The sequence below is a fragment of the Drosophila bipectinata genome, chromosome 4, assembly GCF_030179905.1.
Source record: "Drosophila bipectinata strain 14024-0381.07 chromosome 4, DbipHiC1v2, whole genome shotgun sequence".
NCBI classification, from domain to species: Eukaryota; Metazoa; Arthropoda; class Insecta; order Diptera; family Drosophilidae; genus Drosophila; species Drosophila bipectinata.
The window spans coordinates 11,866,201-11,879,778 of NC_091740.1; the positions used below are offsets into that span (position 1 = coordinate 11,866,201).

A 13,578-nucleotide genomic window follows, 5' to 3' on the forward strand; every position below is an offset into this window, starting at 1 on the left:
AAAAGTTCGCTTCGGGTTTCCCGGGCTTAAGTATCATAGTTACCTGGGCACGTTTCCATGTGGACGGAAAGTACCCTATCTTCAAGCATCTTTTATAGATCCTCGTAATTAGCTGAATGCTTGGAGGTGGTAACCTTGCCATAAGTTATGTTGAGGGTCGCTGGCTCAAGTTGTTCGACGAACCCGTCAAAGGCCTGCTTTCTTAGTCTTGCCAGCGTTTCTGTCATACATTTGGTCGCTCTATTGAAGGCGGTTTTGTCCAATGGATTCCTCGAGAGCATCCACACTCTTCGGAGTCGTCGCTTTTCAAGTTTAAGTTCTTCGACTTCTGGGCTCCAAAAATGGATGTCCCTGTCAGCGATTTGCACCCCATTACTAACCTCGACGAGGGGATTGTAATTGCCCGATCGCCCGATCGAATATAAACGATCGCCCGGTTTTGTTTAGTTAATTTATATCTAAAAATGAATTGCAACGAAATCGGCTGTTTTTTTACAGGAGGTATACCCATATATGTATAAACCATATATGTATAAACCGAAAAACGGGATAAAATTTGGGCGCATGGATTTCGAAGACTACAAGAGATAAAACTATCCGATTTAGTTTTTTGACGACTATAGCCGTTCATACTTGTTTTATACATCGACATTTAGTCGACATCTCCGTCTCTATAAAGTGTACAAATATATTCTTGATCAGGATCATATCCTGAGTTGACATAAGCACATCCGTCTATCCGTCTGTGTGTTTCTACGCTAACTAGTCACTCAGTTTTAAAAGTATCTAACTGATTGATTGGAATAGCCATAACTTTGGTGTTTTAAAAGTCAGAGAGTTGGGATTTTCAAACAATTCATTGCAAACCTCTACTAAGACTTTTCAACTTATCTTTGGAAACCTCGATTTTTCCCCTTAAGTGGAAGGAATCATTCATAATTCCCCTACATAAAAAGGGGAAAAAGTCCGAGGCTGCCAACTACAGAGGAATCTCTAAGTTGTCGGAAATTCCAAAGTTATTTGAAAAATTAATTACCCCTCAATCGCAACATCTTTGCTCTTCGATTATCACTCCCTGTCAGCATGGCTTTATTAAGCGTCGCTCCACCACCACCACCGTCGCTTATTGGAGTTGACACCCTTTGTCATAGATGGCTTTTGTGAGGGATTTCAAACCGATGTAATTTACACAGACTTCAGCAAAGCATTTGATTCAGTTAATCACTCACTCTTGTTGAGTAAGCTGAATATGCTGGGTTTTCCTAAAGACCTCTTAACGTGGATCTCCAGCTACTTAGATGGAAGGACACATAGAGTCTTATTTAAAAACGTACAGTCCCGTCTGGTCCGTGCTACATCTGGCGTCCCTCAAGGAAGTCATCTTGGCCCGTTATTATTTACGCTTTTTATAAACGACTTGCCACCTGTTTTAACGAACTCTCTAGTTCTTATGTATGCAGATGATGTAAAGCTTTGTCTTCAGTACAAATCCATCTCTCAGCTTCCATCCTACAGTAGCAGACTTTTACTTATAATTTTACCCAGCTTAACAAATCGTAGGACAATGCTCGGTGTAGTTATTCTGCATAACCTTATTAACTGGGATGTAGATAGCATTTAGTAACACGCTTAAAATTTAACATTCCTAATAGAAGGACTCGAAACTTTAGTTCTCTGTTCCTTAGCCATTGTAGTTTGACATATGCACTGCATGACCCTTTTAGGGTATTATGTTCGAACTACAATGGTCTCCACTCTATAACATCTCTTTCGTGTTCCTCTAATTTAAAATATAGAATTTTAAATTTTCTTACTAACTCCTCTTAGCTTAACAAATTACAAATAGCTTATTATGTACCATTAAATCGTTTCTCGAGCGCCCCTCGAGCGTCTGGGCCTCTAAGCTTTATGATGAATACAGGAATGCTAGCTGATGCTCTTATTGATGCACAAGCCATTTTCAAATTCTAAAAGACCGCAAAAAAACAAAAAAAAAAAAAAAAATAATGCAGAGTTTTTACTTTAAAAAAATGTTCTGCGAAAAAGAAATTAATCGCTTCAGGTCGACCATTTTTGCAGAAACAAAAACAAGAATGAATTTCTGTCTGTGAAAAGTTTTCGAAAGTCCAACATCAACGAAAATAGGGAAAAACACAAAAAATTGTTATTGTTATTGCTCTTTGCCTATGCTGGGACCAACGAAGCTTATGGCGGGAGCAACGAAGCTTATGGCGTGAGCAACGAACCTTATGGCGTGAGCAGTCTCACACAACTTCGAATGCATGAGAATTTTCAAAAACAAATGAGCAGCGAGACCAATGGGATGAGCACCATTGATGTAATGTATAAAGATTTAGCGGACAAAAAGATTTTAATGCTCTTGTTTAACTCTTGTGATTTTACCTCTTCAGAAGTGAGTTGACTTCACCCCCTTTCGCCGAGGTCGATCACGTTTAAAAGTGGTGTACTTACTATGAAAAACTTCGGAGCTAAAGATCTCCGGCTTTAACCAAGTTTCAGGATAGCAGGATAACGTTTATTTAAAACTGTCCTTTAGGGACAACCATTAAATGTTATCACGTAAACTTCACTTATAGATGATTTTAAATATTAATATGGTAGAAATAAATTAGATTAGTAAGGGGAGGTCCAGCGGGTGTGTCCTTTTTAGTCTTCTGGGCTGCTCGCTGTTGTCCAGCAGGGAGCTGGCCAACAGGTTCGGGTGATTATGAAGCCTATGCATTTAACGTGCGCTGCTTCTTTGGATCTCGTCCTTGACCCAAGGGAAATTGAGAACCTCGTGGATGGTGCGATTGTCATGATAGACGTGGGCCCCACTGGCGATTCGAAGGGCTCTATTTTCAAAAGCTTGTATAGTTCGGACATTCGTCTTGCTCGCAGTGCCCCAGAGCTGTATGCCGTACGTCCAGATTGGGCGTATTACGGCCTTGTAAATGAGCAGTTTTGTGGAAGTTCTCAGCTTCGATCTCCTACCCATGAGCCTGTAGAAGGATCGAAGTCTTTGATCAGCCTGTTTCCTCTTCTTAATCAGATGGGGCCTCCAGGTGAGCCTCCTGTCAAGGGTGAATCCCAGGTACTTGGGATTGTCTTCCTGTGGGATTGGAGAGCCGTTGAGGTTAACTGGAGGGCAGTTGCCTTTGCAGAGAGAAAATGTGGTGGCAGCGGACTTCTCATTATTGACGGCAATGTTCCATCGCTTTTGCCAGTCGCTAAGCAAGTCAAGCTGCAATTGCATCGTTTCGGCTGCCCCCATGGCGCTATCGGCGGTGGTAAGGAAGGCGGTGTCGTCTGCATAGGTTGCTGCGAGCAGGTCAGGCCTCTGAAGAACAGGTAGGTCGGCCGTGTAAGCATTGTACATCAACGGGCCAAGAACGCTGCCTTGAGGTACACCAGTCCGAGATTCTCTTATACCGGATATGGCCTCGTCACATCTAACCGCAAATTTACGGTCTTCCAAGAACAAATTTAGGAACTGGAAGTAGGGTCGTCTTTAATTTATATAGAAGACCGGGATGCCAGACTCGGTCGAACCCCTGCTTCACGTCCAGCATGACGGCCATGCAGTACTTCTTGGTTTCAAATGCGTCCAGGATGCACTGCACCACCCGATTACACTGCTCTGGGGTACCGTGTCGCCGCCTGAAGCCAAACTGGTGGTCAGGGATCAGTCCAGCCTCGTCAAATACTGGCAGTGCTCTGCTTAAATACACTCGGTCCAGTATTTTGGAGAGCATTGGTAACAAACTTATTGGTCGGTAGGACGAAAAGTTCGCTTCGGGTTTCCCGGGCTTAAGTATCATAGTTACCTGGGCACGTTTCCATGTGGACGGAAAGTACCCTATCTTCAAGCATCTTTTATAGATCCTCGTAATTAGCTGAATGCTTGGAGGTGGTAACCTTGCCATAAGTTATGTTGAGGGTCGCTGGCTCAAGTTGTTCGACGAACCCGTCAAAGGCCTGCTTTCTTAGTCTTGCCAGCGTTTCTGTCATACATTTGGTCGCTCTATTGAAGGCGGTTTTGTCCAATGGATTCCTCGAGAGCATCCACACTCTTCGGAGTCGTCGCTTTTCAAGTTTAAGTTCTTCGACTTCTGGGCTCCAAAAATGGATGTCCCTGTCAGCGATTTGCACCCCATTACTAACCTCGACGAGGGGATTGTAATTGCCCGATCGCCCGATCGCCCGATCGAATATAAACGATCGCCCGGTTTTGTTTAGTTAATTTATATCTAAAAATGAATTGCAACGAAATCGGCTGTTTTTTACAGGAGGTATACCCATATATGTATAAACCATATATGTATAAACCGAAAAACGGGATAAAATTTGGGCGCATGGATTTCGAAGACTACAAGAGATAAAACTATCCGATTTAGTTTTTTGACGACTATAGCCGTTCATACTTGTTTTATACATCGACATTTAGTCGACATCTCCGTCTCTATAAAGTGTACAAATATATTCTTGATCAGGATCATATCCTGAGTTGACATAAGCACATCCGTCTATCCGTCTGTGTGTTTCTACGCTAACTAGTCACTCAGTTTTAAAAGTATCTAACTGATTGATTGGAATAGCCATAACTTTGGTGTTTTAAAAGTCAGAGAGTTGGGATTTTCAAACAATTCATTGCAAACCTCTACTAAGACTTTTCAACTTATCTTTGGAAACCTCGATTTTTCCCCTTAAGTGGAAGGAATCATTCATAATTCCCCTACATAAAAAGGGGAAAAAGTCCGAGGCTGCCAACTACAGAGGAATCTCTAAGTTGTCGGAAATTCCAAAGTTATTTGAAAAATTAATTACCCCTCAATCGCAACATCTTTGCTCTTCGATTATCACTCCCTGTCAGCATGGCTTTATTAAGCGTCGCTCCACCACCACCACCGTCGCTTATTGGAGTTGACACCCTTTGTCATAGATGGCTTTTGTGAGGGATTTCAAACCGATGTAATTTACACAGACTTCAGCAAAGCATTTGATTCAGTTAATCACTCACTCTTGTTGAGTAAGCTGAATATGCTGGGTTTTCCTAAAGACCTCTTAACGTGGATCTCCAGCTACTTAGATGGAAGGACACAAAGAGTCTTATTTAAAAACGTACAGTCCCGTCTGGTCCGTGCTACATCTGGCGTCCCTCAAGGAAGTCATCTTGGCCCGTTATTATTTACGCTTTTTATAAACGACTTGCCACCTGTTTTAACGAACTCTCTAGTTCTTATGTATGCAGATGATGTAAAGCTTTGTCTTCAGTACAAATCCATCTCTCAGCTTCCATCCTACAGTAGCAGACTTTTACTTATAATTTTACCCAGCTTAACAAATCGTAGGACAATGCTCGGTGTAGTTATTCTGCAAACCTTATTAACTGGGATGTAGATAGCATTTAGTAACACGCTTAAAATTTAACAATCCTAATAGAAGGACTCGAAACTTTAGTTCTCTGTTCCTTAGCCATTGTAGTTTGACATATGCACTGCATGACCCTTTTAGGGTATTATGTTCGAACTACAATGGTCTCCACTCTATAACATCTCTTTCGTGTTCCTCTAATTTAAAATATAGAATTTTAAATTTTCTTACTAACTCCTCTTAGCTTAACAAATTACAAATAGCTTATTATGTACCATTAAATCGTTTCTCGAGCGCCCCTCGAGCGTCTGGGCCTCTAAGCTTTATGATGAATACAGGAATGCTAGCTGATGCTCTTATTGATGCACAAGCCATTTTCAAATTCTAAAAGACCGCAAAAAAACAATAAAAAAAAAAAAATAATGCAGAGTTTTTACTTTAAAAAAATGTTCTGCGAAAAAGAAATTAATCGCTTCAGGTCGACCATTTTTGCAGAAACAAAAACAAGAATGAATTTCTGTCTGTGAAAAGTTTTCGAAAGTCCAACATCAACGAAAATAGGGAAAAACACAAAAAATTGTTATTGTTATTGCTCTTTGCCTATGCTGGGACCAACGAAGCTTATGGCGGGAGCAACGAAGCTTATGGCGTGAGCAACGAACCTTATGGCGTGAGCAGTCTCACACAACTTCGAATGCATGAGAATTTTCAAAAACAAATGAGCAGCGAGACCAATGGGATGAGCACCATTGATGTAATGTATAAAGATTTAGCGGACAAAAAGATTTTAATGCTCTTGTTTAACTCTTGTGATTTTACCTCTTCAGAAGTGAGTTGACTTCACCCCCTTTCGCCGAGGTCGATCACGTTTAAAAGTGGTGTACTTACTATGAAAAACTTCGGAGCTAAAGATCTCCGGCTTTAACCAAGTTTCAGGATAGCAGGATAACGTTTATTTAAAACTGTCCTTTAGGGACAACCATTAAATGTTATCACGTAAACTTCACTTATAGATGATTTTAAATATTAATATGGTAGAAATAAATTAGATTAGTAAGGGGAGGTCCAGCGGGTGTGTCCTTTTTAGTCTTCTGGGCTGCTCGCTGTTGTCCAGCAGGGAGCTGGCCAACAGGTTCGGGTGATTATGAAGCCTATGCATGTAACGTGCGCTGCTTCTTTGGATCTCGTCCTTGACCCAAGGGAAATTGAGAACCTCGTGGATGGTGCGATTGTCATGATAGACGTGGGCCCCACTGGCGATTCGAAGGGCTCTATTTTCAAAAGCTTGTATAGTTCGGACATTCGTCTTGCTCGCAGTGCCCCAGAGCTGTATGCCGTACGTCCAGATTGGGCGTATTACGGCCTTGTAAATGAGCAGTTTTGTGGAAGTTCTCAGCTTCGATCTCCTACCCATGAGCCTGTAGAAGGATCGAAGTCTTTGATCAGCCTGTTTCCTCTTCTTAATCAGATGGGGCCTCCAGGTGAGCCTCCTGTCAAGGGTGAATCCCAGGTACTTGGGATTGTCTTCCTGTGGGATTGGAGAGCCGTTGAGGTTAACTGGAGGGCAGTTGCCTTTGCAGAGAGAAAATGTGGTGGCAGCGGACTTCTCATTATTGACGGCAATGTTCCATCGCTTTTGCCAGTCGCTAAGCAAGTCAAGCTGCAATTGCATCGTTTCGGCTGCCCCCATGGCGCTATCGGCGGTGGTAAGGAAGGCGGTGTCGTCTGCATAGGTTGCTGCGAGCAGGTCAGGCCTCTGAAGAACAGGTAGGTCGGCCGTGTAAGCATTGTACATCAACGGGCCAAGAACGCTGCCTTGAGGTACACCAGTCCGAGCTTCTCTTATACCGGATATGGCCTCGTCACATCTAACCGCAAATTTACGGTCTTCCAAGAACAAATTTAGGAACTGGAAGTATGGTCGTCTTTAATTTATATAGAAGACCGGGATGCCAGACTCGGTCGAACCCCTGCTTCACGTCCAGCATGACGGCCATGCAGTACTTCTTGGTTTCAAATGCGTCCAGGATGCACTGCACCACCCGATTACACTGCTCTGGGGTACCGTGTCGCCGCCTGAAGCCAAACTGGTGGTCAGGGATCAGTCCAGCCTCGTCAAATACTGGCAGTGCTCTGCTTAAATACACTCGGTCCAGTATTTTGGAGAGCATTGGTAACAAACTTATTGGTCGGTAGGACGAAAAGTTCGCTTCGGGTTTCCCGGGCTTAAGTATCATAGTTACCTGGGCACGTTTCCATGTGGACGGAAAGTACCCTATCTTCAAGCATCTTTTATAGATCCTCGTAATTAGCTGAATGCTTGGAGGTGGTAACCTCGCCATAAGTTATGTTGAGGGTCGCTGGCTCAAGTTGTTCGACGAACCCGTCAAAGGCCTGCTTTCTTAGTCTTGCCAGCGTTTCTGTCATACACAGTGGTGTCATTTCCGCTTTTTTCCCGTCAGATCTGGGTTTTTTTGAAGCGTGATTGCGGGAAAAATATGAAAACAGCGGGCAGCGGGAATTCTGGCTTTTTGAGCAAATTTACGCAGCTTTTTTTTTTTTGTTTACAGTTTGATGCATTCTCTGTTGAAAATATTTTAAAAATCAAAAAGAAACAAATCTCTCCAATCCTTGAGTATTTTGGTACTCCTAATATAGATACAATTTAACGACTGTACGACATAACCATGGTAGAGTGGGAAAATGTCGATGATACTGTTAAGTTCTGGGCTGAAGTTCTTAGATATCGGGATTCTGGCGGAAACTGCCGTTTTCAGGAATTGGCTTCAGTTGCTCTGCAAATGCAGTCCTGCCTTGGTCGAATGCCGACGTCGAGCGGTTATTCAGCCAAGTACATTTAATAAAAACGAAAATTCGAAATCACATGAGCGTTGAAACATTAAACGCTATACTGATTATAAGGTCCATATTTTAATTTGTATCTTAAAATTATAAATTAATTTACTTAAAATTTGAGGTACGGGCTGCGTCGACACAATATGTGCTGTTTTAACTATAATATACCACCCAGCTGCCTATCTACAATTGAAGACAAGAAATTTTATCCAACTGATGATGATGATAATATTGACGACATCTTAAATATAATATAGATCTTAATTTTTGTACATTATTGTTTTTTTGTGGTTTCTTGTAATGATATCCGTTAGAGAATTACCCATATATTTTATGTTAAGTGGAACTGAGGTCTTATTAGTGAATAACATGCAGTACGTTGCCTTATAAAAATCAGTTTTTTTCTTAACTTTTTTCCTCTGGTATTCCGCTTTTTTTAGCTTTTTTTTTTCGTTGATCCAGCTTTTTTTGCTCAGAAAAAAGTGACACCACTGGTCATACATTTGGTCGCTCTATTGAAGGCGGTTTTGTTTAATGGATTCCTCGAGAGCATCCACACTCTTCGGAGTCGTCGCTTTTCAAGTTTAAGTTCTTCGACTTCTGGGCTTCAAAAATGGATGTCCCTGTCAGTGGCTCTTGGGCGGTTGGAGGGCCTTGGTGCTGCTTCTGAAGCTGCCGCCTAAATATGGGCTGTTAATTCTTCTACAACGGTGTCGATGTCAAACGGGGAGTCAAGTGTCGGGCTGGGGTCGGTAACATTGTTCAGGTATGATTGGTACTTGTCAACGTCTGTTGTCTTGTAGATCAGCTTTTTGCGGGCTGACCTGAGCAAGGCTGGGGTGAAAAGTGACACGGCGAAGGCGCTGTGGTCCGAGAGGAGGTCTTCTACTTCTCTCGCCTGAATTCCGGCAGAATCCAGTCCTCCGGAGATGGCGAAGTCTAGGACATCTGGGATTTTGCGAGGATCCGTAGGCCGGTATGTGGGTGCACCGTTCGCGTGACAGCTCATGTTTCGGGACTGAATCTGCCTGTATAGAGCCGAGCCCTTTGGGTTCCTAATCCTGGAGCCCCACCAGGGGTGTTTTGCATTAAAGTCCCATCCGATTATGAACTTGGGGCCGAGGCAATCCAGTAGCAAGCCGAATTCCTGTTCGTGGTTGTGCCTGGGGGGGCAATATGCTGCAGCGATTGTTATGTCACCGTTGGTAGTGGAGATTTTAATTTGGGCACATTGCACCCAGTCTTCGCACATGGCTGGAAGTGCCTCATACTTGATGCAGCTGCGAATAAGGATGGCCGCGCCCCCGCGACCTCTACCGTTCGGGTGGTTAGCGGCAACAAGGGCGTATCCTCTAATAGTCAAGTATGATCTGTTGGTAAAATGCGTTTCTGATATGAGGAGAACGTCTGCTTGGTGGGTCCTGCAATACAGCTCGACCTCTGGCCTTCTTTTTACCAGGCCGTTAGCATTCCATATGGTTATATCTAATCGCGTATGCATAAGGATTTGCAAACGGTGGCCATCATTTGGGCTATTTGGCTCAAGACCTTCTCCATCATGCGCTCAAACATAGATTCCATCCTAACCAATAGGGCGTCCATTGGATTACTTGGAAGACTGGGATCGGGATTGGGGTTGGAGTCAAACTGTGGTGCTCCGTTTTTGGCTGCGCTAGCATAGCTGATGTTAGGGTTAATTTTGCTGAGTTGAGGTTGCTGGCTTCTTGGGGCATTCTGCTTGGGGGCGAGCATGCTCTTTGCCTTTTTGTAGGCTGGACAGCCCTTGTAAGAGGCCGCGTGTGGTCCGTCGCAGTGGAGGCAAACGACTGGTTCACTGGCGATTTTGGTGCATTCGGACGATGGGTGCCTATCTCCACACTTTACGCATCTGTACTCCAGATGGCAGTACCGTTTCGTGTGACCGAAGCCCTGGCTGCGATGGCATTGGGGCACATCTTCGAATTTTTTTGGTGCTGCATAGCCGCTTGACTTGAAAGACCTCCTTGTTGTTTTTGGCTGGCTCAAGGTTAATAAAGAAAATGTTTAGTGGCTTCTTTATACCTTTTTGCGTGGGATTGTGTATATCCCTGACTTTGTGTCCATGGCTGCTGAAACCATGGTAAGTGTTAGTGACCATATTAGGTTTTTGGATTAGTGGACGAAGAAGAGGAAGGTTGGTCAGTGGTTCTAATATGGGGAAATTTTACTTCTACTTGTCTTAAAACTTTTTTCTTTACGGTACTAGGCTGATGTTCTTCGATGAAAATGTTCTCTGGTCAAAAGCCGGGTGAACAAATCGTCTTGAAAATCAGCGCGGGCACACGAATCTTGAAAGTAGACGTGTGCCTTATATAATAATATTTATAATTAGTTATGTCCTTTGGCTTTGATATAAGCCGAGATATCAATCTCTGAAGTATCAGGGGAATGCCGAGAAACAGTACATTTATATGAAGTATAAGTTTCTATGGAAGAAGCACCTGTAAGAGTTTCGGCAGCATCAATCGGTACCGGTGGTCCGGACTGTGGAATACCCTTTTGGGTGTGGGTTTCATTCATTTGGACCTGTGGTATCACTTGAAGGGATGCCACGGAGGACATATCAGACAACTGCAAATTTGTATTGAGAAATTCGGACGGCGAATTGGTCTCAGTTTTAGCCCTTGGGATGTCCAGAGATATGAGCGGCTGCGTTAATGTCGGCTGAACAGGCTGAGGTGGATCACATCTTGAAAATTATCACAACAATAATGTCAAACAGACCTATGGGAAATATCATCCGAAACTGAGGCACACTGAGGGGAATCCGGCACACGCCAAGTGTACATCGTTTTCACATAACCAGCAATGGATGGTAAGCTGGGATAAGGATATTGTCGTGTTACAAGACTTTATTGAACAGACGAGTTTTAATTCCATTTTAATAATTAATACTGTATAACAAAATATATACATAAAAAATTAAAAAGCACTATAGCTTGAACCACTGTGCCAAATAGGAGTGGATGTGGAAGCTTTAAAGAGAGCGAAGGAAAATTTCAGAAATAGAGATAAGACCGCTATTGCATTCGAAAGAAAAAACAAAAGAAGAGGAAGAAGCAGAGCTCAGCTATGCTTGGAATTGAAATTAAACAAATTAATAATTCGCCTCCATATATGCCACTGCACACGCGAAGCGATACGACTTACATAAGTTAAGTAACTAAATTTTCCCAAATTCAATTCTTAAGGAAGTTAATTCCGGATTACAGCAATATTTATCATAAACGCAGGGCGCACAAAAAAAAAGACCATTCGCTTAAGAGCAAGTAAGAGAAGTGTTTATCAGAAGTTATTTAGTTTGAAGTTAAGATTCATACTATTTTTAAGAATCGTTTAAATGATGAAAACAGTCTAATTTTAAGATTAACGATTTATACGGAAGAAACATCTGCTATTAAATAAAAAACCTCTTGATGAGGTAAAATACCAGTGTCAAACTATAAAACTACATTTTGAGTCAAATTTTTGACCCAATCGATCTGAATTTTTTTAAACTTTAGCCTTTATCCTGCAAGCAGTTCTTTATTTAAATAAACAATAATAAGTTATTTTTAATAATTATTAATAATTTAATAATATATAAATAATTATAATCATAATAATAATTATAAATAATAATTTATTAATAATATATATTCTTTATAAGGAAGAAAATTATTTTTCCAGGGGGGGGGGGGGGAATATATATTTTGATAATTTTTACCATGCTTATATTCTCGTTATCATATTCACATCTTTTCGATCTTTTTGTTTTAATTTTTTTTATTGGCTTAGTTTCCGATTCTTTGTCCTCCATTACGATCAGTACTTCCACAATTTTCTGAAATTTAACGTATTTAAAGAATTGAATAATATTTTAATTTTTTTCTGTTTATTACAGGGTGACAATAAATAACCCGGACAAACATTTTTGATCATAACTTTTTAAGGAACTGTATTTGAGAAAAAATGCAGATACACAACTATTAAATAGGTATTGTGTTAACATATATTCAGCTGCTTTCGTAGTGTCTTCCTTGGGCTGCGATGCAGAGCCCTAAACGTTTCTGGAAATTTAGCGCAATGGGCCGCAGGAGGTTCTTCCGATAATCGATCCCGTTCTCGGAGCAATGATTGCATCAGCGCCTCCAAACTTATGTGGCGTTAAGCACATGCCCTGGACTCCAAAATAGACCACACACTCTAGTCCATCGGATTAAGATCTGGCGAGTAAGGTGACCATTCACTGCATGTGATAAAGTCCGGGAAATTGGCTTTGCACCAGTCCTGAGTCAATTTGGCTCTATGGGCAGACGCTGAATCCTGTTAAAACGTCCACTCCGTATCACCGAAGTGCTGCTGGGCCCAAGGAAGCACAACTGTTTCCAAAATGTTCCGGCGGTACACTTCCTGATTGATCCTTGACCCCTTGATCGATGAAAACAAGGGGTGTTTTGCCAGTGGCGCATTTTCCTCCCCAAACCATTAACATAGGAGTGGAGACTGCTCACATTGACGGCGCTCGATTATTTCAGAGGTACCTGGAGCTTTAGCAGACCAGCTTCTGTCATTTTGGTGATTGTGCGCCTGTTGGATGGTGAATATCTTCTCGTCCGTGAAAAGAATTCGCTTCCATTTTTGACCTGCGGCCCGACACTTTAGCTGACGGCATCTTTGGAGTCTCACGCGCTTATTGTCATCCGTAAGAAGATGCATTTTTTGGAGCTTGTAGGGCTTGAGATTAAGTTCATTTTTTGCTCGATTCACTCCGATTTCACGGGCTATTTTTCTGACCGAGACTCTGCAATTCCGAGTGATCCGCTTTTTCACTATCTGGCGAATTCTGGAAGTGTTAGCGGTACATGGTCTGTAAATATGTTTGTTTCAGAAAAGTACAAGCTATCGATAAATGCATTTATTTAAGGGCTGCATCATAACACATTTATAATAGATTGCTTTAAAGTTGGTCCGGGTTATTTATTGTCACCCTGTATTTATATACTTTATTATAAATAAATAATTATTATTAATTAATTAATTAATTAATTAATTAATAAAATATTAATTAAAATTGTTATAAATAATGATTAAAATTATGAAATATTATCAATATTGTATCGAATTTTAAAAAATAAAAGGTAACTTCTGGCGGAATTGAATCTGATAAGCCCTTGCAGTCAAAATATCATAATAAACTATAGGATAAATATCAGACACGGTTGATTCTTAAGGTTCTTAATTTATTTCATTATAAAATACAAAAATTATAAGTTACAACAAAAATGTCATGTACTTTCTCCCAAACTTACCATATATTTTTAAAAACAC

At 41.5% G+C, this 13,578-nt stretch overlaps 1 protein-coding gene across 2 annotated transcripts in view; it reads right to left on the minus strand.

Moving 5' to 3' along the window:
* The window catches only part of LOC108125669 (uncharacterized), a 212,699-nt gene that overhangs the window by 181,165 nt on the left and 17,956 nt on the right, over window positions 1-13,578 (minus strand). For both annotated transcript variants that reach the window (XM_043213346.1, XM_070282358.1), the window contains exon 2: window positions 11,975-12,091. In XM_043213346.1, coding sequence (XP_043069281.1) covers window positions 11,975-12,091 — 117 coding nt within the window. The remainder of the gene's footprint in view (window positions 1-11,974; window positions 12,092-13,578) is intronic.